We start from the raw sequence: 24,421 nt of genomic DNA on the forward strand, positions 1-24,421 counted from the left end.
ACTTTGAAGAGAAATACCTAATGAAGTTGGAAATGTGCATATACTCTAGCCAGGAAGTCCACTTCTAGGTGGCATGTTCTAAAGAAGTTCTAATACATGTACATAAGGAATATTATTCTAGTACATGTACAAAGAATATTATTGTAACATTGTCACAATAGTAGAAAAGCAGAATATTTAACTGTTCCCAAGTGGAAGAGTGAACAAACTGGTTTCTTGTTACTGTGGAATATTGTATTGTCATAAAAATATGAACTAGAGCCGCATAAAGATACATGGATAAATATTTAAACAATACTAAGTGAAAAAACAAGTTGCTAAAACTTACAGAAGTGTTGATATTGTCTATATAAATTTTCAAAACAGAAAATTACATATTGTTCATGGATCTACATATGTAGTTAAAAGCACAAAACACATGTATGAGAATGAAACACACCGGAGAATGATACAGACCATAGTATTGGTAAGGCAGGAAAGGATAAAACATGGGCATGTGATTTCATTTCTTCTCTTGACAGAAACTGAAGGAAATCTGGCAAAATGCAATAATCTATGTAATTTCAGTAGTAATTTAACATGTGGATATTATATTCTTTTCTCTGTACCATTGATCCCTGAACAATGTGGGAGTTAAGAGTTCCAACTCCTGTGCAGTTGAAAATCCACGTATAACTTTACAGTCAGCCCTTTCTATTCATGGTTCCTATGTGTGGATTCAACCAACCATGGATGGTGGGAATGATGTAGTACTACAGTACATATTTACTGAAAAAAATCTGCGTATAAGTGGACCAGGCAGTTTAAACTTGTCTTATTCAAGGATCAACTGTATTTAAAATGTTTCAAATTGTTTTAAAAAATGAAAATTATTAAATCCTGTTTTTTATGTTTAGCTTGAATCTCAACTAGAGAATAAAGAACAACAATTTAAAGAACAAGAAAAGACTATATCCATGTTGCAGCAAGATATAATATGTAAACAACATCATCTTGAATCATTAGACAGACTCCTGACAGAAAGCAAAGGGGTAAAATCATCTTTATAAAAATGCTGTCGAAAAACTGACTAATATTTTAAGTTTATGTTTCTTTGACATGCTTTTAATTCTAATCAAATCATTTGTTTAACAACACGTTACTAATGCTGAAATAGTTATACATATACAAATATTTTTGCTACCATTCTGTATGTTCTCAGGAAATGGAAAAGGAAAATATGAAGAAAGATGAAGCTTTGAAAGCATTACAGAACCAAGTATCTGAAGAAACAATCAAGGCTAGTATGCTTATGCTTAAAATTTTTATTTTACTTTATTTTTTTGTTAATGGAGACATTCCTGGGCTTTTTCAGTTTTCTCTATAACTTGTCAAAATCATTTACATAAAAATAAATTAACTGGTAAAAATTTTACCTAACTTGGTTTCTTTAAGTAGTATATTTTTCCAGTGTGAATGTGATCTTAATTATTTGATAGTTGATAATCTAGTTTGTAGATTATCTAACATCTTTTCTTTTTGCCTTAAGGAAGGCTTGTGTTTTAATAAAAAAAAATTTTTTTTTAACTGTAGCTACTTACTGACGTTACCAGTAAAGAATTAACAGAGGAAATGATGAGAGATGAAACTACAAACAGTCCGGTTTTGCTTCTTTTTACCCGTTCTGCTATACAATTAAGTAGGGAATAAATCCAGAATTTCTGAGTGAAATACAGTTTGTGGGTAGTATATTCTTATGGTTAAAAGTGTGGGCTTTGAAGCTAAACTGACTTGGATTTCAGTTCTGGCTTCAGGGTGCTTGCTAACTGACCATAACCTTTGCCAGTTTATTTAAGCTCTCTGAACTTTAATTTCTTCGTGTGTAAAGGAAGGATAACAATGCCTTTGAAGAGGGTGGATTTGAGGATTAAATGAAATGAGGTACAGAAAATGCTTATTAACACTAAGTTACTGAAAATTTACTAAGTAGTTACTGTACATACAATATTTTTTCATTTGAATTTTTAGTGTTAAAAATAATTTCAAACATTCTGTGACCTTCATTTTGTCACATATGGATTAAACATAAAGAATATTTTTAAAATCTGTTATTTATTTTTGCCTAGTACTCTGTTTTTAATCCATTTTGTGACCATGTATACCCATATAAACCCAGTTATGTGTTTATCTGTAACTTTCCTATAGTATTCTCCAAAACTTTTAACATTTAATGCCATGACAATTCATTTCCTCTTAAAAATAACCTCTAAGGTCATTAATATTTTAAAAAATTATTACTCTACAAAGGTTGTAGGCATGAAATAATTTCATTAAATAAATTCCGTATTGCTACTTAACTGCTGTTTTTCATTAAATTACCTGACACATCTAACTAGTCATCTGGTAAGTTATTTCCATATGTTAATAATCACATATGAGATAGGAAGGAGTACAGCTAAAGAATGAATTATGATATTTGGTTTTATTCCTTTGATTCTTTTAATAGATTTGTTTTTATTGGGGAAAAAGTCAAAATGAGGAAGAAATATAGAAGCAAAGTTCCTATGACTCAGGCTGTACTTAATGATTCAAACATATCAGATATTTGTAAGAACAAAATAGAAGTTTGAAATCTAGTCCTCTTCTTGATTGTGTCATTACCCCTTTTCTTTCCTGACTTTTGGCCATATCCCTTTGCATGCCTCAGATTGTTCTTTGCATAAAAAAATATGAATTTTCTATCTGCAGGAGAGTTATAAGGATCAGTTTAAAGTTACACAACTTCTAAAAGTATGATTAAAGAGAGCTGAAAGATTGATAGGAAAGTTCTGAACAGGTAACAAAAGAAACCCAGTAAATTAAAGCAATTATGTTACCTGCTATTAAATAGAAAATTGAGAAGGTGCTTACTAGATAGAGATTTATTTTATTTTGTTTTGCTTTGATTTTACTTCCACTCTAGATTTTTGTTTTGTTTTTGTTTTTTCTTCCCAAAGAAAGTCATAAGTGGAAAAAAATAAACAAAAGAGACTGGCTTGGGTGCTTTTGTTGAAAATAGGTAGCCTAAAGCCCCTACCTGGTTGCCCCTAGAATGTGCCCCGGATGAGGTTCTTTGGTTCAGCAGAGCAGTTTCTTTGTTTTGATTTCATTCATTCATGTATGTATATATATGTATACATGTATATTTATAAGTGATTTTATTCATATAATATTCAGACCCTTAAGCTCTTTGTTGAAATAAGAAATCCAAGAGTAGTAGATGTTTTGGTTTTTATTAATTATTTATTAGTTTTAATGAATTTATTTTAATTAAATTTTATTTTGAAAATTTTCAGACCTACAGAAAAATTGGAAGAATAGTACAGAGGACATCTGTGTACCATTCAGCTAGACTCGCTGACTGTTAATTCTAGCCATACTCAATTCATCTTTTTCTGCACACGTATGCACAGACCCTCTAGTGCGTGCACCCACCCAGTCCCACCCCTGCTCACACATTTCCTTTTTGCTAGTCCACCTGAGAGACTGCAGATGTCATAATACTTTATACCCTTACTACTTAAACTTGCATCTCCTATGAACAGAAACTTTCTCCTACCTGATTATACCACCTCTGTACACCAGAGAAAGTCAGCATTACTTTAGTAACATCATTCAACACATAGTCCGTACTGAAATTTTCCAAATTATTAAAAAATGTTCTTAATAATCTTGCTATTCAAAACATGGTCTATGGACTAGCATCACCTGGGAGCTTGTTTGACTTGCAGAATATCACATCTACTGAACAGAGCTGGGACTAAGGACTAAAGTGAAGCAAGGGAGGTGCCTCTGCCCCAAAATTTAAGGAGGTATTTACTCTCAGGGCTTGTACAGGTGAAGGGTTGGCACTTACATGATCCTGAAAGTAAGTACTTCCTTAAATTTTGAGCCCTAGACACCTTCTTGCCTTACCACAGTCCTGGCTCTAATACTGAATCAGAATCTGTATTTCATTGGAGGTATCCAGGTGATCTGTATGCATGTCAGAACCTTGAGAAATACTACTTAAGCTTGTTCCTTTTCTTTCCCCATTTTAGGATTCAGTTGTAATTCACGTTTTGTATTTAACTTATTAGATTCTCCTGAACTCACTGTCTCCTATTCTTCATGACACTGAATCTTTCGAAAAGTCTAGGTCAACCATAATACCACATATATACCACAGACACAGACCTACACAGCGGGTTACTGTGTTCTTCCCATTGTTTCACATCAGGAGGCACTTGATATCAAACCACCCTATTATTGGCATTGTCAATCTTGACACCTTATTTAAGGTGGTTACTGCCAGATTGCACCATTTTAAGGGCAAAATTTTACCTTTATAATTAGTAAGTAATATGTAGGGTAATTCTTTGAGGCCATGTTGCAAGTCCTGTTCCTCAACAACCTTATGATCAGTGGTTTTAACAACTAGTGATGAATCTTGCCTGGATGACTTTTTTCCATTGTTAATTATCAGGCATAGATTTTATATTTTTTTCTGTGTATCAAAGATGTTACAAGTACCAGTGCTCATTCTCATGCTTAAGAAAGAAAACTTGCAAATATTTATACTTTTCATAGAATAATTTAAAAATTATTATTAGGGCAACAGTTATTAATAAAGATAATTATTCAGAATTACAAACTTTTTAGCTGTTAATGGTTATATTCATAGGATACAGGGACAGTCTTTGAAACTGTGTGTCTTTCAGGATTCTCTTTTTGGAGATAAGGGTTGCAAGGGTAATTTCATGATGTAGAATAATATCTGCAAGAGGGAACATTTTTTTTTCTTTTTGTTGAAATTTCTTTCACACTTTCATGTCTCCTTACTAGAATGCTATTAGCATTGAGGGGGAAAAACATTCCTGTTAAGCTCAAAATTACCATAAGGAAAAGGAGGGAACAAGATAAGAATTTTATTAACAGATGGGATATGGATCATGTATGCAAATTTTGAAAAAAACTTACTGCAATTTGGGTTGCTCTTTTGTCCTTTAAAGTTAAGGTTAGTGTGAAGCGTTTGCAGCTGTATGAACACTTGAACCAAGTTAACACCACTGCCTTTCTGAAAATGTTTTCACTGATTCAAAGCAAAAGCAGCCTTCTCTGAAATAAGGTTTTTTTCCCCTAGCTGACAAAAACATTTCTTTTTGAGGGTGGGAGGAAGCACGAATTCCTCACAGAAGGCACGGTCCCCTTGAGCAGTTGAGGGCAAGGGCATGAACCTTGGCTACAAGGAGCTGGGCTGAGAGTTCCACGCTCCCAGGCTGAAACAGGCCTTCTGGAACCCAGGCTAGAGCCTGAAAGTTCCAGGTGGGCACTGTTACCTCCATCTCGGCATTCTTTCCCAAAACTGCCTGCCCCTCCCCTTGGTCAGCATTTCATTTTCTTAGTGACTTCAGCATATTCAGAATATCCACACCATAGCATTGTTAGCACAATACATCAATTTGTACTTTTATTATATTTCTTGATCAAGGGAACTTAAGGAATAGGTTTAAATAACTTCTTACCTTTTTAGGTAAATGTTTGAAGGTGTGTGACCTATGGGACAGTTAGCCCCACTCTATCTTGCCAATCTCATCTCCTCAGTACACATCTCTTATAAATTCGTGCTTTGGTACCCTAAACTCCTGCCAACTTCTTACCATTTCTTTTCACAGTGCCTTGTCTCTGAATGTACTTCCCTCTTCCTGGAATGCCCTTCTTCACTTGTTCTTGTTTATTCTTCATGATGGTAGTCTCTGGTTTCCTCTTTGGTTTCCTAGTTTTCAATAATAATTAGTTTTCTAAATAAATCTCTTCTGTGAAAAGCATTTTATATCCTAAGTTGGACGGCATATTTACTGTTTGAAGCAATGAGATAACAATAGGAGATAACTTTGTAAAATATTGAGCGTATAACAAGCACTCATTAGTATTAGCTGATTTTCCTTTTTTGCTTTTTTTCGTGCTTAGGTCAGACAACTAGACTCAGCATTGGAAATTTGTAAGGAAGAACTTGCTTTGCATTTAAACCAGTTGGAAGGAAATAAGGAAAAGTTTGAAAAACAACTTAAGAAGAAATCTGAAGAGGTAAATTAACGTTTCCTTTACATATAGCATATTTTTCAAGTGATTTCTTTTTGAGATGTTTATTTTCAACATACTTTATTTATTTATTTTAATGCAGGTATTGGGGATTGAACCCAGGACCTCATGCATGCCAAGCACACACTCTACCACTAAGCTATACCCTCCCCCTGCAAGATACTTTAAAAGTTCATTTTTATGTAGCTGATATAAAAAAATCCTTCCAGTAAAATGTAAATTCCAATTTTATATTCTTTAATAAACAGACATTATATGACATGTAAAACACAAAATATGACACTTTAAAATTCTCATTCTTGTGTCTATTTTTAGGGAATCAGGAGATTAAATTACTATTGATCACACAATAATCCTAATATAAAATGATTAACACTTAGAGCGTTGTTTTAGATTTAGAGGTGTAAAATTCTTCAAATTTTTTTTCTTCTATTTGTCTGAAGGATTGAGAATTAGGTTTAGAAATTCAACTTTCTTTATTAATATGAATATTTTAGACACTAGATAGAAGACTTTTCTTGAATTATCATATTTATCTCTATGTCCTCAATGTCAGCCACTGCTTTCAACAGAATAGGTTGTCACTATTTGCTCAAAGGGATAATCTTAGTGAAGAATTCCTTTATTTCTTTTTAGACTTTATAATATATGTATTTAAACCTTAAATTCATGTTTAGAAATAGTTCCCAACAAATCTTCATTAAAGTTGACTTGAATGTATCAGAAAAAATCCAACCAGAAAAACAGAAACCCTTATATATCTTTAAAATGGAGGGAACGTTTATACTGAGAATTAGAAACAAGAGATGGAAGAGCAGAGATGCTGAGGTGACTCAGATCAGAGATTATCATGAGCAGTGACCCCTACTATCCTTAGGGATGGAGGAACATCAGGAAGAGAGGATGTGACTCTGAGCCAGAAGTAGGGCTGCCCCGTGGAGTTAGGGCCACAGAGAAGGAGTCTGTCTGGTGGAAACTGGGGCCATAGAGGGGAGAACTGCTGCTATTGCCCCCCTGCCAGTGGCCAAACCTAGCTGCTATCCAGGGGGCAGTTTCCTGTAATACACAGAGTAGAGCAAGGGAAAAGTAGAGAGACACCTAGAGCAAATAGTAGTTAGCTAGCACTCCAGAGTTAGGTACATCACATAATTATGTAACTTAAGAGGTTAAAAAAAAGAAATCTTTGTATTTTATATGATTCTGTCCTTTTCCTTCTACCTCCCTTCATGAATGTTTTTGTAGCATCTTTGACAAATGGGCATATATTTCTATATGGAAATTAAACCACATAAACTACAGTTACTTTTACTTTTTACAAAAAGAATGTCTTTTTTTTTTTTAAACCATGATCTTCTTTAAAACATTACTTAGGAGAAAAAAAAAAGAACATGGGCCAAAAACATTGTAAGTGAACTATACTTGAAAAAGAAAAAAGAATATGGGAGGGAGAAGAACATGGGTTTGTTTCCTGATCACACTTCCTGTCCATAACCTGGCAGGTTGGGGCTCCCAAAACAAACAAACAAACAAACAGAACCTCACACATTGCTTAGGCATTTAATCTATAGCCCTCACTGCACTGCAGCATAAATGGACTTGGCAGAAAGGAAATCTGGAGACAGGCAGTGTTTGTAATAATGGAATGTGTTGAGCTTTAGAATTTGTGTTCTTAGAAATAGCATCAGATAAAACAAAGGCCATAAAGAAAGATAAAGAAGGGCACTATATAATGATCGAAGGAGCAATATGAGATGAGGATATGACACTCATTAACATATATGCGCCCAATATGGCAGCACCGAAATATATAGAACAAATACTAACAGACAGAAAGGGAGGAGTTGATGGGAACACAGCAATGGGAGCCTTTAACAGCTCACTAACATCGTTAGGTCTTCCAGACAGAAGATCAATAAGGCAATGGAGATGACTCAGTAGAACAGTTGAACTTGGTTGATATTTTTAGGACACAAAAAACAATATACATTCTTTTCAAGTGCTCATCGAACATTCTCTAGGATAGACCACATACTCAGGCACAAAAGATGCCTCAACAAATTTAAGAGAATAGAAATTATTTCAGGCATCTTTTCTGACCACAATGTCATGATACTAGAAATCAACCACAGAAAAAGAAATGAGAAAAAAATGACTGCATGGAGACTGAACAACATGCTACTGAAAAACCAGGAGCTAGCAGAAAAACAAAGAAAACAGGTGTTACGGATACAGATTTGCCCTAAAGAAATTATTTTCATACAGACAAAATTAAATCAAATAGATTAGCATAAAAAGAGGATTATAATAATATTAGAAATTGGTTAGTTGCCTATTGTATCTTTACATTCTCCAAGTTTACAGTGTCATCATGCAGAGAAGAAGTTTGAAATTTATGAATTTCTTATCATACCCAAAGAATATTTGGCCCCTAAGCCTTTCATAATGCTGCTGAATTGTTTGACTGCTGGATAATTAGAAAAAAAAAACCAAGTCAAGATTCTCCTTTGCTATTTCTTAGGAGTTTAAAATTACTTTTTTCTGGAGTGATATTTATTAGAAAGATTGTTTGCTTTAAAGGAATGGGTTTATTTTCTTTCATTTTAAAAGTAGTTATTACATAAACACCAGTAAGAAACTTTTAAAGAAGATTACTTATAATCTACTCTCTATTACCAATTCTCTCTAATATTTTTCACTTTGTATTTGCCCGAATGTTTTTCATAATTAATGAAATGTGGTTCTGTTTTTTTTCCCACTTCATTTTATTTTGTAAAATTTTATATTTGCTACTGTCTTTTAAATTATGGTTTTAAATTGTTGCATCTTTTAAAATGTAATTTATAGATCATCATTTAGTAAACCTTGCCCTTACTTTAGGGAGCAGGTGAAGAGTAGTATAAAATATACATTAAATTATGCTGCATTATTTTAAAATAATTTCTTTTGGCAATTTTTAGAATTTGGATTACTTTGACAAAGGGCTTTTTTTCCCCTTCTTAATAGATTATTCCAGATAACTGTAAATGTATTGTTTAACACAGTTTTGGGGACCAGCATATTCAAGTCCTATATATTTAGAGTGAATGAATGCAATTTCTTAGCTGGTATTGTTACTCCTTTATGTGATTTTTTTGGAGAATGAATATTCAAGAGTTCTTTGCTGGGATATTATTTTACAAACAACAGCAATAATAGCAACAATAATTTACTAAATAGCACCTAACATTCATGCAGTGTTTTTATGGCTATAGTTTATTATCAGTAAGGGGAAAGGTGTATCAGATGGAGTGTGGAGAAATCCATGGCTTCCTGTATTTTCTCCCTTCTTCTGAGAGAAGTCACATAGAATATACTCCTTTCTGTGGCAGTGAAATATAGCAACATGTGTGCAGTACTTTCTGCCTAGGGAAGCCTGCTTATGACTCAGAGTTCAAGGTTTTTTACTGGGGGCTGGTCACATAGGGACAGCCATAAGTATCAAAATTCCAAACTCCCGGAAGGAAAGCATGATGCAGTGCCCAAGCCAGGGAAAACAATCTCATTGCTTGGGGAATGTTTCAAAAGACACATTCCCAGACAAGCCAAGAGCCAGCCCTATTAGCAGGCCCTTCTAACATATCTTCCCGTCAGAAAAATGAGCTCTGCCCTTCCACATAATAAATGATAGCTGTGGGTGCAATGTCCCTCATGACAAGTGGAAATAATTATCCAATAAGGTAGACAACGTTGACATTTTATTGCTTTTTATTTGAAACATGTCATAATGAGAACTGTATATATTTCTTAGGTATATTGTTTACAGAAGGAGCTGAAGATTAAAAATCACAGTCTTCAAGAGACTACTGAGCAAAATGTTATTCTGCAGCATACTCTTCACCAGCAGCAGCAGATGTTACAACAAGAGACAATTAGAAATGGAGAGCTCGAAGACACTCAGACTAAACTTGAAAAACAGGTATGTTTTATTGGTCAAAATGGTTTTATGAAACAGCAGTTCACAAAATTGATAATAGATTTTTTTTGCTAGCTATATAAACTGCCATTTAACCTCAGAGATATCATAAACATTCTAAATTAACATGGTAAAATTGGTAGTTTTATTCCTATGTAATGTGTCCATGTAATACCACAGGCACATTTTTGTCACTCCATACAATTTAGTTACAATTTAGTCTTCATCATTCAGTTTCTCCCTCCTCTTTGGACCTGAATATAATACCTGTCTGAATCATTATAGCTTCCAGTAGAATCGTTATAGCTTCCAATTTCCTCTTTTTGGATCAGAACACGTGTGATAATCCCTAAAGAAATGCCAAGCAATGTGCTAAAAGAAAAATCCCAAAGGAAACTACTCATTTTTAAAAATGAGTTATTACTCCAAAGAAATAGTCCTAGGAAATTTTGTACTAGAATCAGTTTTTCTCTTTCATTCATTACCAGATTTATCTGAATTCTACTGACAGATATTTCACATTTTTTGTTTTGTTTTTCTTATCAAAGTTTACAGAAAAGTATAAATTAGAAAATGATAGTTCCTTGTAATCTCACTACATCCCACCTTTTTGTCATTTGTATGACTTTTAATCTGTGTGTTCTAAATTCATCCTCAGCCGCTCCGCGGGAACTAAAGAATCTCCTCTCTGTGCATTCAGACATACCAGGTGGTATTCCCTGTTTCCTTTCTCAGAGACATCTGTCCTGTGACTCTCCATCTCTTTTGTTCAAGTCTAGACCTACTGTTCGCTATACCTGATGTACAGCTTCATCCTGAAGTATTTCTTCATCTCATCTGTGGTTTTTTTCTTTCTTTCTTTTTATTGAGTTATAGTCAGTTTACAATGTTGTGTCAATGTCTGGTGTACAGCGCAGTTTTTCAGTCATACATGAGTATACATATATTCGTTTTCGTGTTCTTTTTCACCGTGAGCTACTGCAAGATCTTGACTGTATTTTCCTGTGCTATACAGTATACACTTGTTTATATATTCTTTATATACCTATCAGTATCTATAAATCTCGAACTCCCAGTCTGTCCCTACCCACCCCCCCTCCCTGCTGGCAACCACAAGTTTGTATTCTATGTCTCTGAGTCTGTTTCTGTTTTATATTTAAGTTCATTTGTCTTCTGTTCTGGTTTTTTTTTTAGATTCCACGTATGAGTTATCATACGGTATTTTTCTTTCCCTTTCTGGCTGACTTCACTTAGAATGGCATTCTCCAAGGACATACATGTTGCTGCAAATGGCATTGTGTTGTCATTTTATGGCTGAATAGTATTCCATTGTATAAATATACCACAGCTTCTTTATCCAGTCATCTGTTGATGGACATTTGGGTTGTTTCCATGTCTTGGCTATTATATCATCTGTGTTTGATTTCCACTTTCTAAATCCCTCATGGTTGACTCTGGTTTTTGTAGGATTGATTAGAATTTTTGTTCTTTCTAAAATTGTTTTCATTTCTATAATGGTTTTATGGTTTTCTTCTGGAGTTTCTTCCTTAAATCTACCAGTTCATTTATATTTTTCACTTGGTAACTTCATTTCTTCATGATCTTTGTTTTAAGAAATTTTTATATTGTCTCTGATTTCTTTGAGAGTCTAAAGAAGTTTATATCTAAAAATTCCTTAAGTATTTGGCATAAATTTTCCAGTATATATATTTTTTCTACTTTTTATTCATGTCCCACTAGGCACATGTTTAATGTTGAATTCTTTCAGATTACTTCTTATCTTTAGATTCTTTCTGCTCATGAATGTGCCATTTAATCAAGCACAGAGTGGGTAGATTTTCCATGGTTCCCATCCCTTTTTACCTGGGTACTATTTTAACTTTATACTTGGAACTTGAGTTGGATGTGTGAATATTAATGACTTATAATCTGTACTTAGTTCTTCAGTAATAGGTTTTAGAAAAGCAGGGAGAATATTAAAATCATTAGCCAGATATTAACTTTGAGATCATAGTCATGTAAATGTTCATGGAAAACACGGAGTGACTGAGGTTAACTAAGAAGAGAATATAGAATGAGGGATAAGATGATTGACTTCAACAGAGCTCTGAGTGGTGCAGTGTATGGAAGCCAAAGTACTTTATGAATAAGGGATGATAGTTGGTGTCATGGGCTGCTGCAGTCAGTGTCCAGGAAATTGAGGGTTGAGAAATGCCCATTGGAATTAGCAACACGGAAGTCACTGGTGACATAGTGTAGTTTCTATAGAGTGGCCAGATTGCTGTAGGCTGAGGAATGAATGAGAAGTGAGAGGAATGGCACATCAAGCATAGACAACTCTGAGAAATTGGGCTATAAAGAGGAGGAAAGAAAGGGTGGTAGTTGGAGGGATGTAGAGGTATAAAGGGAAGTGTTTTTTATCATGGGAAGGCCTTGAATGTGTTTAACTGCTTAGAAAGAAACCAGTAGAGAGACTGAAGATACAGCAGAAAGCAGAGATAGTCAGTAGTATGACGTTCCTAAGAAGATGGATAGGAATTGAATCTAAAACACTTATGAAGCAATTTGGCTTATATAGGAGGAAAAAACACCTCCTTCAATGTAGTAAAACAGAAGGAAGAAAGAATAGGAACAAATAGATGCAAGTTGTAATGCCTGAGGGTGGATGGAAATCCTTCGCTGAATGAGTCAATTTGTGAAGAAAGAAAGGAACATAATTTGACCAAAGAAGAAAGAACATTTCAATTGAGGATAATGAAAAGGGGAACACTTTACCATTATTTTGTATGATTCTTAGAAGTCCTGTTTTAGTGCATGTGGTCACTTCTATATGTATATGAATGAAGTATCTTTATTATGAAAAATTAAGTTCTGCTTTCATATTTCCAAAATGTTGCTTCTTGGTCTATACTTTGATTTTTGTAAAATACCTCGGAACTGAATGATAGGCTAGGCTACAGATTTATATAAATATTTTTCTTCTGAAGAACATTGAGCTGTGTCTGAATTTAAAATACTTACTGAAAATTGCTTTACAAGGTATCGAAACTGGAACAAGAGCTTCAAAAACAAAGGGAAAATTCAGCTGAAAAGTTGAGAAAAATGGAGGAGAAATGTGAAGCAGCCACATATGAAGCAGATTTGAAAAGGCAAAAAGTTATTGAGCTTACTGGTACTGCCAGGTAAAATGAATATGTTAGTTTTTATTTACCTTCCTGCTTCAACATCAATAGTATTTTTAGTATCAGATAATACTCAGTGAAGCATTTGCTTGAGGAATTAATTTCCCCACGGTCTGTGTCCCTTTAGCATTTTGTTTGCACCTCCCTCATGTCCCTCATTATGCCTTTTGTATTACAGTTTAATATCCTTAACCCTCCTATACTGCAAGTTCCTTAAGGCCAAGATAATATGTAGTTTATTTTAAGGTCCTCTCACAACAGTTAGCATAGATTCTCATCCCTCACAGGCACTCAGCAACTGTCGTATTAAATTAAATTGTGAATAATATTAAAAGTTGCAAGCAAAGATGTACTCAGAGGAAATTTTCTATGAGAGGGAGTAACTTAACAGAAGAAAACAGTGGTTCTCTACATTGACTGAACATTAGAATCACCTGAGGAGCTTTGAAAAGTACTGATGCCGAGGTCCCACCTCTGATGATTTAATATGACTGGGCTGGGCCTGGGAACTGTGAGCTGAAAGCTGTGTGTAGCTTCCCCAGGCCTCTTCTACTTTGTGGACAAGATTGACATAATTAATAATACATTCTTAATTTCCCACTGTTCTACCAACAGGAATCAAGAGTTAACTTATACATTTGAGCTTAAACCACAGCATCTGAAGACTCCCTCTCACCCTCTGACAGGAGTAAAGATAAGGCTTCGTGCTTTGAGTAGCATCTTGCTTCCCCAGATGTCCTCCACTCTCTCAGTGGGGTCAAGAGGATAGCCTTTGTTTCTGACTAAGGCCACAGATCTTTAGCCCTTCTTACTTCTGTCGACATTTGTCTGTCCACTAACAGCCTTACCAACAGTGTGTACCTTAATTGCACAAAGACTTAATCACATTATAACTTCATCCTTGCTTGTGCCAGGCACCACAGAAGCATTAGCTATCCAGGCATTAGATTTACCCTCATCTCATACTAAGTCCCCAAAACCTCTTCGTGGATCTTCTTCCCTTCTCCCACCCCGTGAAAGTTTCTGAAGGATTTTCACTGTAGCCTCTGGCATTCACAGTCCGTCCTGAGAGACATCCCCAATATTCTCTCTCTCTCCTTTTCTCTTGCTGTGACAGAAATCTGACTACCCTCTTAGGACATTGCTTCCTCCCCTGCAGCCCTCTTAAATGAGAGCTTCTCCCCACAGTTCTTGGATCACAGGGCTGTGGTGTGGAATAGTGTAACATACACTGTGAACCTCACGTCGTCAGATCGTATCACCCTTCACTGTTGCTGACACCGGCAGGCCGCCTGACTTACTCTAGCTCCCTTCAATACTACTGTCATTATTCTTGGGGATTTCAATATACATTTATCTGGCTGATCGTCTGGGACTCACTCACATAATTTGCTGTAGATCTTGTCATTTCCAGTATATCCAGTATTTTAACATAATCTGAATACTGTGCATCTACCCCTATATTATTACCTCATTCCCTTTAATACCCCAAATTCAACAATTCTTTGATCTAGCTAGGAGCTCTCATCAGTCAATTCCACCATTGTCTCACTTCCTAATGTCCTTTCTCCTCTCTATTTACCCAGCTTAAATTCTAGTTAGTCTTTAAAGTCACTGATTTGCATATACCCACAACTCCCTTCCCTCTCTCTTGCTTTATGGTACACAAAACTAAAAGTCCAACTCAGACCAATTTATGCCTGCATTTTTACAGAGTTAAAATCTGTTATATATCTCCTTGAATCTATTTTAAAATTAAGATATCTCCAGATACAAAGAGAGAAAAGTAATTCATTGATTACCTTCTATGTGCCAAGCAGTGTTCTAGGTGAACACCTCCTCTCAATCTCCAAATGTATCCCTAGGATATGGGTTTTACTATCCTGGTTTTCAAAATAAGGAAGCTGAAACTCAAGCTAGGGTGTGGGATGCACAATTTGGATGTGCTCTAAAACCAAATGTTTTTCTGTTATGCAACTATGAAGAGGTTCTTCTGGTACTACATGTAAACGTCACTGCAAGTGAGTGACCCAGACCCTGGTTGCTCAGTGCTGAGCCCCACGGAGCACGTGTTAGATTTCTCAAACTGCCTCCATAACTGTTTTAAAATCTTTTTTACATTTGAAGAAGCCAGTCTCAGCTTCCATATTGTAAAAGTTTAGTATTACTTTTACATAATCCTTCCTTTGATCCTGTTTCCAAACTCAGGCTTGATTGCCCTCAGTAACTCTGCAACAAAAAGGTGAAGTATTTCTGGAAAAACTGGTGGGTTTAAAGCCTGTCAGAAAAATCTGAAAATTATGGGAAAACTTTTAGCATTGGATTATTTATACAATCGTTAAAGGTTTTCAAGCCCTTAAATATTTATTGTAGTCTGTGAATCCCTCACTTACCTAGGAAAGAATGAGTAGTTAACTCCTAAGTCAAGAAGGAAGAGTGGAATTTATCTTTACCAAGTAGTGAAACCTTAAAGCAAAACAAAAAACTTTATGGTAGAAATTTTCTACCAAAACAAAAAAAAACTTTTGAGGTATCGTTGGTTTTGGACAGGGGATCTTGCACAGACAGCAGGCAGGACATGGCAAGCGTCTTCCTGCTTGGGGGAGGGAAAGAGGAGGTTACTGTTTATAAGGGGAATTGGCAGCAGGTTGACTCACTGGTTACCAGGGAAAGCATGTAGACAGCTGTGCTTTTTGAATTCTTGTATTTTTAAAAATAACTTCCTCCCCATTTCTTTGCTGACAGTCAGCTCTTGGTACTGTATGTCAGCCTGTTTTGATTGTTCTTTTCTAATTCTGTTTTACATCTACTCGAGAATAAGAAAAGAATTAGTCAGGCTAAAAATCATTTACCTGGGATTTCAGAGATGTAGAAGAGTCATTAGCACTTGTCTAATCTAATAGTTTTTAGCTTTGTTGGGTCATGGACATATTTAAGGATATGATAAAAAGCTATGGATTATTTTCTGTATATAGACATACATATGCATACATAATTTTGCATATTGTTTCAGGAGTTTTATAGTCTTCCTCAAGTTCACTCATGGACATCAGATTAGAACATCAGAGTTCAAAAGAACAGTAACAGTGACAAAATGCTGATGCAGAGGAGCATCGCCTCTGCCTACCGTTGAGGATGTTAGCAACTGCTGAATTAGTGACTGTCACTTTGGATTGACCAATAAATGGACTTAAAACTTCCTCTCACTATGTTGATGTGTCTATAGGCAGAGAAGCTTCCATGTTGGAATAATTCAAGATTAACTAAAACTTAGTAAACCTGACCCTCTCACTGTTATAACTATTTGTATGTAACCTTCCAGTTTCCTCATCTGTAAAAGCAAGAAAATTGCACTAGTGTGCAAATCTCTGGTCCCTTTAAAGTTATAAAAGGTAACATTAATAATAAAGGTCTGAGTGAAAGTAACTGTGACTTGGCTTTCTTGACCACTGACTTGGCCAACTCATACTACTCGTGCTATGAATAGTGTGATGTTTGTGCTGAATATTTTGATTGGCTTCTTCATTTTCTGTGTTGCAGGTAGCAGAAAATACAGATGACTGAGGCACCTGCCTGTGGATGTCCTCAGTACATTCAAAGTTTTATAAAAGTTAACTGTAATTAGATTGAAAAGAATGCTAGCATTGCTAAATGTTATCAGGTAGTACGGTGGTATGTAATTGGTGCAGAATTACAAATCTTTTAGTAGAGCATTTTTAACAATACAATAGGTGATTTAAGGTTCTGACTAGACGTTTTGCTATTATTTGTCTTTATATAACTTGCAGATTTTGTTCAGTCAGAGATAAGTCAGTTGATTTTTGTTTCCTAATTATTATTTATTACTTATTTTCTGTTTTAAATTAGGCAAGTAAAACTTGAGATGGATCAGTACAAAGAAGAGCTGTGTAAAATGGAAAAGGAAATAATGCACCTAAAACGGGATGGAGAAAATAAAGCAATGCATCTCTCTCAGTTAGACATGATATTAGAGCAGACAAAGACCGAACTAGATAAGAAAACAAATGCTGGTAAGCAACAGGTTAGATGAGCATAGCTGCCTCCAGATGTGTATTTAAAGAAATGGAATAAAGTGAGAATTTGAGATGAGGGGGAAGGGACAATCCGTATTATTCTGCCTCTTGTAGATGAATAAAATTGGATATTCATAACTATAATTATTTGTAAAGTTCTTAATAGCAAGTAGTTTCTATATAGTTGTAAAATGATTCTCTGCTTTTAACAGTGAAAGAGTTAGAAAAGTTACAGCACTGCACTGAAACTGAACTAGCAGAAGCCTTGCAGAAACGGGAGGCACTAGAGGCTGAACTACAAAATGCTCATGGAGAGTTAAAAAGTACTTTAAGACAACTCCAGGAACTGAGAGATGTGCTACAGAAGGCTCAGTTATCATTAGAGGAAAAGTATACTGCTGTAAAGGATCTCACAGCTGAAGTCAGGTGAGTTAAATACTAAGAAATGATATCACAATTACAGGTACTTCACTTTGTTACTCTTACTCCTTGGGTTATACTACAGAGTTTGTTGTTGAATTCTAGGTGTCCAAACTTCTCAACTGCCTTTGGCTCACTGTGGCTTATCCTAGGCCGCTCTTCCCATGCTCCGTCTAACTAATTCAGCTGTTGCTATTGGCTAATACTTCCATCTTTGGTCTTTGGACCATTTTATATTGGTCCTCTCCTATATCCCATAGTGGTAAAAAGATGATGGGACCAGCATACAATAGTGGTTAATAGCAAAATAATAACAACAACATTGTTCTTTATATTAAGTCCTTATTTTGTGCCAGGACTATGCCAAGGACTTCATAAATGATCTCAGTCATTTCTTTACAACAACCTGTGAGATACATACATATCATTACTTTTTATACTTGAGAAAACTGAGGCTTGAGAAAATTAAGTAAAATGCCAAAGTCAGATAGTAGGGTCCAGAAACACAAGTCTGTCCAACTCTAAAATCTGGGTTCTTAGATTAGCAGAGATAGCATAAGATGCTATTCCAGCACAAACCTATGGTGAGAAGGGGTGGAGAGCTAGACCAGAGCCAAAGTGTGGGAAATGGATTCTGAGAAGGAAAGCAGGAGTACAAACCAAGGTGTGAAATGTGTAATGAAAGACCATGATAGAGAGCAGCCAGGTGACCCAGAAACTTAGGTGTTGTATCCTGTGATTCAGTTTAGGACCTGCTTTCTTTTCTACCCACAAACTCATACTTAGTAAATTTCATGTAGCTTTAAATACTGTGATACTTCCAAACCCGTATCTCTGGTAATGGCCATTTCCTCCAACTCCAGACTCGTATCTAATGACTAACTTCTTTTCCCCACATAAATATTTTTAAGAGGCATCTTGGCTAAAACAGTTCTTTGTTTTACTTATAACCCTGCCCTTTCTCAATCTCATTATGAGCAATTGGTTGAACCAGAAATCTTTAAGATTATTCTTATCTTTTTCCCTCCCTTTTTTCATCCAATCTACTAGCAAGTTATGTCAACTTTATTTCCAAAACATGTTCTGAAATCTATTGATTTCTTGGCCTTTTTTCTGTGACCACCTTAGCACAAGCCATCATCATCTTTCACCTGGTCTGTTGCTGTGGCTTCCCAGCTGGTCTGCCAGCTTAAATTCTTGATCCTCCCCACAATCCAGTCTCCACAGAATGGATTTCAATTTATGATTTAAAACATAAATCAGAGTATATTGCTTCCCTTCTTAAACCTTCTAGTGGCTTCCCCAAAGATTCAGAATAATAATCAAGCTCCTTGGGAAATATAAATCAAAACCATAGTGAGATAACACTTCACACCAAGATGGCCGTAGTAAGAACAAAGAAACTCAAATAGAAAATAACAAATGGAAACCAGAATGGTTACAGCCTCTGTGGAAAAGTTTGGCAGTCCCTCAAAAAGTTAAACATAATATTAGCCATATCACTCAGCAATTCCACTCCTAGGTTTGTACCCAAAAGAATTGAAAACAGGTGTTCAAACAATAATGGTGCACAAATGTTTGTAGAACCTCTATTCAATAGACACAAAGTACAAACAACCCAAATGTCCATTGATAGTTGTGAATGAATAAACACGGTGTGATATATCCATAAAAATATTAATCAGCCAAGAAAAGGAATAGAGTACTGATACTTGCTACAACATGGATGAACCTTGAAGATATAATGCTAAATGAAAGAAACCACATATATGTTGCATAATTCCATTTATATGAAATATTCAGAATTAGCAAATCCATAGAGAAAGAAAGCAGATTAACTGTCGCCAGGGAATGAGGGAAGGGAAAATAGAAAATAATTGCTAATGGGTTTGGGCTCTCCATTTGGGGTGATGAAAAAAGTACTTGAAATAGACAGTGGTGATGGTTACACAACATTGTGAATGGACTTAGTGTGACCGAATTGTGCATTTTAACGTTAAAATGGTAAATCTTCTGTTATATGTATTTTACCACAATTGAAAAAAAAAAACCAACCCAAGCTCCTTTTCCTGGAGTACAAAGCCCTGTATAACAAGGTTCCTGCCTACTTTTCCAGCCTCATTTCGTATTGTTCTCCTTGCTTCTGCCCTTTTTATTGTACTTAAAACTTACCAAGTTTTTTCCCACCTTAAGACTTTCGCCATGGCTGTTTCTTCAGCCTGAAATAACTTTTGTATGGCCAGCTTCTTCATACCCTTCACATTACCTCAGAGGGCCCTTCCCTGACCACCTATTCTAAAGTAGCCTCCTAGTCACCATCTCATCACTGTGATTTAATGCTCTAACATGGTACTTTATGTTATGATAATTTTCTTGTTGATTTTATTTGTGATCCATATTCTCTCCTAGACCTATGAGAATATCAACTCCATGTGATGAAGGACATCTAGCCTGTTGACTATTAAATAAATCCACAGTAAATAGAACTTTGACATAGAGGAAACATCTAGTGAATATTTGTTAATCGAATGAATGGATAAAAGAAGTAAAAACAAAATCTTAAAATTATAGCTAGTAACTGAATTTTGGAAACTGAGCTGTTTGCATAGACAGCAATTAAAGTTATCTTTAGAATTCATTTCATAGTACTTTTAGAGTATTAGTTTAGTCTTGTGTTAACTCTTCAGACTTTTCGGAGAACAGTAAACAGCTCATTAAAGAAGTTCCGAATTTGCTTTTTAAAGTCAGTAGCTGTATTCAATAATGTTTCTTTCATATTTAAGACTGGAAAGTCTTATGAAGATTTTCTAGATCAACATTTTCATCCTTTGTCATATCAGAACTTAGATTAAAATTTGAAATTGAAATTCTTTGATCACAGGCTTCAGAGAAATCTTAACATTGTGTCATACTAAGTGTAAAATTCTGGTAAGAAATACGGTGGTCATTTACTGAGCAGTGGTTATCAGGGACATCAACCATGAGATAAATGCCTCATTCAATTATAATAAACTCACAGCTATAATATAAAAAAGACTTTCAAACACTCCTGTGATCTATAGATTAAAAAATGTGGATATATTTTTTAAATTCTTATACTGATTCAATCTTTTTCCCTGAGAGTGCTTTTAACCTTTAACTTAAATTGTCTGCAATAGTAGAAGCTGAGTTAACTTTTTGCCTTTTTAAAACACTCTATTAAAGTAATTGTATTGATATCAGTCATTTTGTACATTATTCCTTTAATTTGAACTCTTTCAATCTGAATTGCATATATTCTATCACTTCTCACTTACAGGAAAGGTAACCCAACTGACTTAATTTTTTAAAGCCATAATATTCCTACTTACTTGCTTTGACCTTCACTTTGATAAATTACAGGGAATGCAGAATGGAGATTGAAGACAAAAAGCAAGAACTCCTTGAAATGGATCAGGCACTTAAAGAGAGAAATTGGGAGCTAAAGCAAAGAGCAGCTCAGGTTGGTTTTCTTTACTATATTTTAATGAAATTTTCTGTTAAAATACAATAATACAGAGTTTCAGAGCTCACCTCTTTTTAGTAGAGTGGACATTTATAGCTATTTCTTTTTCTGTACACATAAATATTCTTAAAATTAGAAATATATCATCTCTGTCTTGCTATTTTTGCAGTAGATGGGCTTTTGAGAATGAAGTTTAGCTTAGTACTGAATCTTTGGATCTCTTATGTTACTGTATATCAGAAGAAAATGGAATTAAAGGAGTTACTTGCTCAGCTAGAGTTGGAGGAACAAAAATATTCAGAAGGCATGATTTAGCAGCAGCTTTTTTAAGAGATTTTATTTTTTAGAGCAGTTTCAAGTTCACAGCAAAATTGAGCAGAAGGCACAGAGATTTCCCATATATCTTCTGCCCCCGCAAATGCACAGCCTTTTCTGCCCCCGCAAATGCACAGCCTTTTCCATTATCGGCATTTCCCACGAGAATGGTACATTTGTTAAAAGTGATTAACCTACATTGACACATCATAATCACTTAAAGTCCATAGTTTATATTATGGTTCACTGTTGTGTTATACATTCTGTTAGTTTGGACAGGTATCCATCATTATGGTATCATTCAGAATATTTTTACTTCCCTGAAGATCCTCTGTGCCCCACCTATTCATCCCTCGCCCTCTTCCCCTAACCCTGGCAATCATTGTTCTTTTTGTCGTCTCTGAGTTTTACCTTTTCCAGAATGTCAATAGTTGGAATCATACAGTATATAACCTTTTCAGATTGGCTTCTTTTACTTAGTAATATGCATTTAAGTTTCCTCCATGTCTTTTCATTGCTTATAGTTTATATCTTTTTAGCACTGAGTAATATTCCATTGTCTGGATATACTATGTGGTTTATTTAGCCATTCACCTTTAGAAGGACGTCTTGATTGTTCCCAAGTTTTGGCAGTTATAGTTAAGCTGCTATAAACATCCATGTTCAGGTTTTTTTTGTGGACATAAGTTTTCAACTTCTTTGGGTAAATACCAGGAAGTGCAGTTGCTGGATTGTATGGTTAGAGTATGTCTAGTGTTAATAAGACACTTCCAAAATGGCTGCACCATTTTGCATTCCCGCCAGCAAAGAATGAGAGTTTCTGTTGCTCCACATCCTGGCCAGTATCTGGTGTTGTCACTGTTTCCAGTTTTGGCCATTCTACTAGATGTGTAGTGGTATCTCCTTGTTTTATTTGCATTTCTCTGATGACATATGATGTGAAACATCTTTCATATGCTTATTTACCACCTGTATATTTTAATTGGTAAGGTGTCTGTTAAGGTTTTCGGCCAACTTTTTAATTAGTTTATTTGATTTTCTTTTGTTGAGTTTTAAGTTTTTTTTGTATATTTTGGATATCTGGCCTTTTCCATTGTATCTTTTGCAAATATTTTGTCCCAGTCTGTGGCTTTTCTTCTCATTCTTTTGACATTGGCTTTCACAGAGCAGAAGATTCTAACTGTAAATGAAGTCCAACTTATTCAGTTATTTCTTTCATGGATTGTGCCTTTGGTGTTGTATTTTAAAAGTTATTGCCATACCCAAGGTCATGCAGGTTTCTCCTGTTATCTTCTAGAAGTTTTATAGGTTTTTTGTTTGTTTGTTTGTTTTGTTTTTTACTTTTAGGTCTGTGATTCATTTTGTGTTAATTTTTGTGAAGGCTGTAAGGTCTGTGTCTAGATTTGCTTTTTTGCATGTGAATGCCCATTTATTCCAGCACCTTTTGTTTAAAAGATGGTCTTTTCTCCATTGTATTTCCTTTGCTCCTTTGTCAAAGATCAGTTGACTATGTTTACATGGGTTTTGTTTCTGGTCTCTGTTCTGTTCCACTGATCTAGTCACCTATTCTTTCATCAGTACCACACTGTCTTGATCACTGAAGCTTTATAGTAAGTCTTGAAGTTGGATAATGTCAGTTTTCCAACTTTGTTCTTCTCTTTCAAAATTGTATTAGCCATTCTGGGTCTTTTGCCTCTCCATATAAACTTTAGAATCAGTTTGTTGATACACACAAATTAACTTGCTGGGATTTTGATTGGAATTGCCTTGAATCTGTACATCAAGTTGGGAAGAACTGACTTCTTGACAATATTAAGTCTTTCCATCCATGAACATGAACTCTCTCTCTCTCTCTGAAAGAATATCATCCTTGGATTTCTTTCATTGGAGTTTTATAATTTTCCATATATAGATCTTATATATATTTTGTTAGATTTATAACTGTTTCATTTTGGGGAATGCTAAGGTAAGTGATAATTGTGTTTTCAACTTCAAATTTCTCTTGTTCATTGCTGGTATATAGGAAAGCGATTGACTTTTGTGTATTGACCTCATATCCTGCAGTCTCCCTATAATCACTTATTAGTTTCAGGAATTTTTTTATTGAATCTTTTGGATTTTATACGTAGATCATCATGTCATCTGCAAACAAAAAAAATTTTATGTCTTCCTTCCCATCTAAATACCATTTATTTCCTTTTCTTATCTTACTGTATTAGCTAGGACATCCTATACACTGTAGAAAAAGCAGTAGTGAGAGGGAGTATCTTTGCCTTGTATCTGATCTTAGTGGGAAAGCTTCTAGTTTCTCACTGTTAAGTGTGATGTTAGCTCTTGGTTTTTTTTAGGTATTCTTTATCAAGTGGAGGAAGTTACCCTCTATTTCTAGTTTACCAGGAGGTTTTATCATGAATGGGTGTTTGACTCTATCAAGTAGTTTTTTCTACATCTGTTATGATCATGTGATTTTTCTTTAGCCTATTGATGTGATCAGTAGCATTAATTTTCAAAATGTTGAAAAGCCTTTTATACCTACTTAGAAAAAAATCCCATTTGTGTATAATTCTTCTTATACATTGTTGGATTTGATTTGATAATATTTTGTTGAGAATTTTTACATCTATGTTCATGAAAGATATTGGTCTATAGTTTGTTTTTTTTTTTCCATAATGTCTCTGTCTGGTTTTGGTATTACAGTAATGCTGACCTCATCAAATGAGTATTCTCTGTACTTGTATCTTCTGAGCAAGATTGTAGAGAAGTGATATAATTTCTTCTTTAAATGTTTGGCAGAATTCACCAATGAACCCATCTGAGCCTGGTGCTTTCTGTTTTGTAAAGTTATTAATCATTGATTCAATATCTTTAGTAGATATAGGCTTTTTCAGATTGTTTCTTGTATGAGTTTTGGCAGATTATGCCTTTCAAGTAATTG

General features: G+C 34.9%; 1 protein-coding gene across 10 annotated transcripts in view; it reads left to right on the top strand.

Annotated features, from left to right (window-relative positions):
• Window positions 1–24,421, top strand: part of CCDC18 (coiled-coil domain containing 18) — a 112,419-nt gene that overhangs the window by 42,981 nt on the left and 45,017 nt on the right. For all 10 annotated transcript variants that reach the window (XR_010382169.1, XR_010382167.1, XR_010382168.1 and 7 more), the window contains 8 exons: window positions 897–1,031; window positions 1,202–1,279; window positions 5,968–6,084; window positions 9,887–10,054; window positions 13,091–13,233; window positions 17,101–17,264; window positions 17,480–17,693; window positions 21,069–21,168. Coding sequence is in view for 7 of the 10 variants with exons in the window: in XM_064488726.1 (XP_064344796.1) it covers window positions 897–1,031; window positions 1,202–1,279; window positions 5,968–6,084; window positions 9,887–10,054; window positions 13,091–13,233; window positions 17,101–17,264; window positions 17,480–17,693; window positions 21,069–21,168 (1,119 nt within the window). In the remaining 3 variants the exon portion in view is untranslated. The remainder of the gene's footprint in view (window positions 1–896; window positions 1,032–1,201; window positions 1,280–5,967; window positions 6,085–9,886; window positions 10,055–13,090; window positions 13,234–17,100; window positions 17,265–17,479; window positions 17,694–21,068; window positions 21,169–24,421) is intronic.

The sequence above is a fragment of the Camelus dromedarius genome, chromosome 9, assembly GCF_036321535.1.
Source record: "Camelus dromedarius isolate mCamDro1 chromosome 9, mCamDro1.pat, whole genome shotgun sequence".
Classification (NCBI taxonomy): domain Eukaryota; kingdom Metazoa; phylum Chordata; class Mammalia; order Artiodactyla; family Camelidae; genus Camelus; species Camelus dromedarius.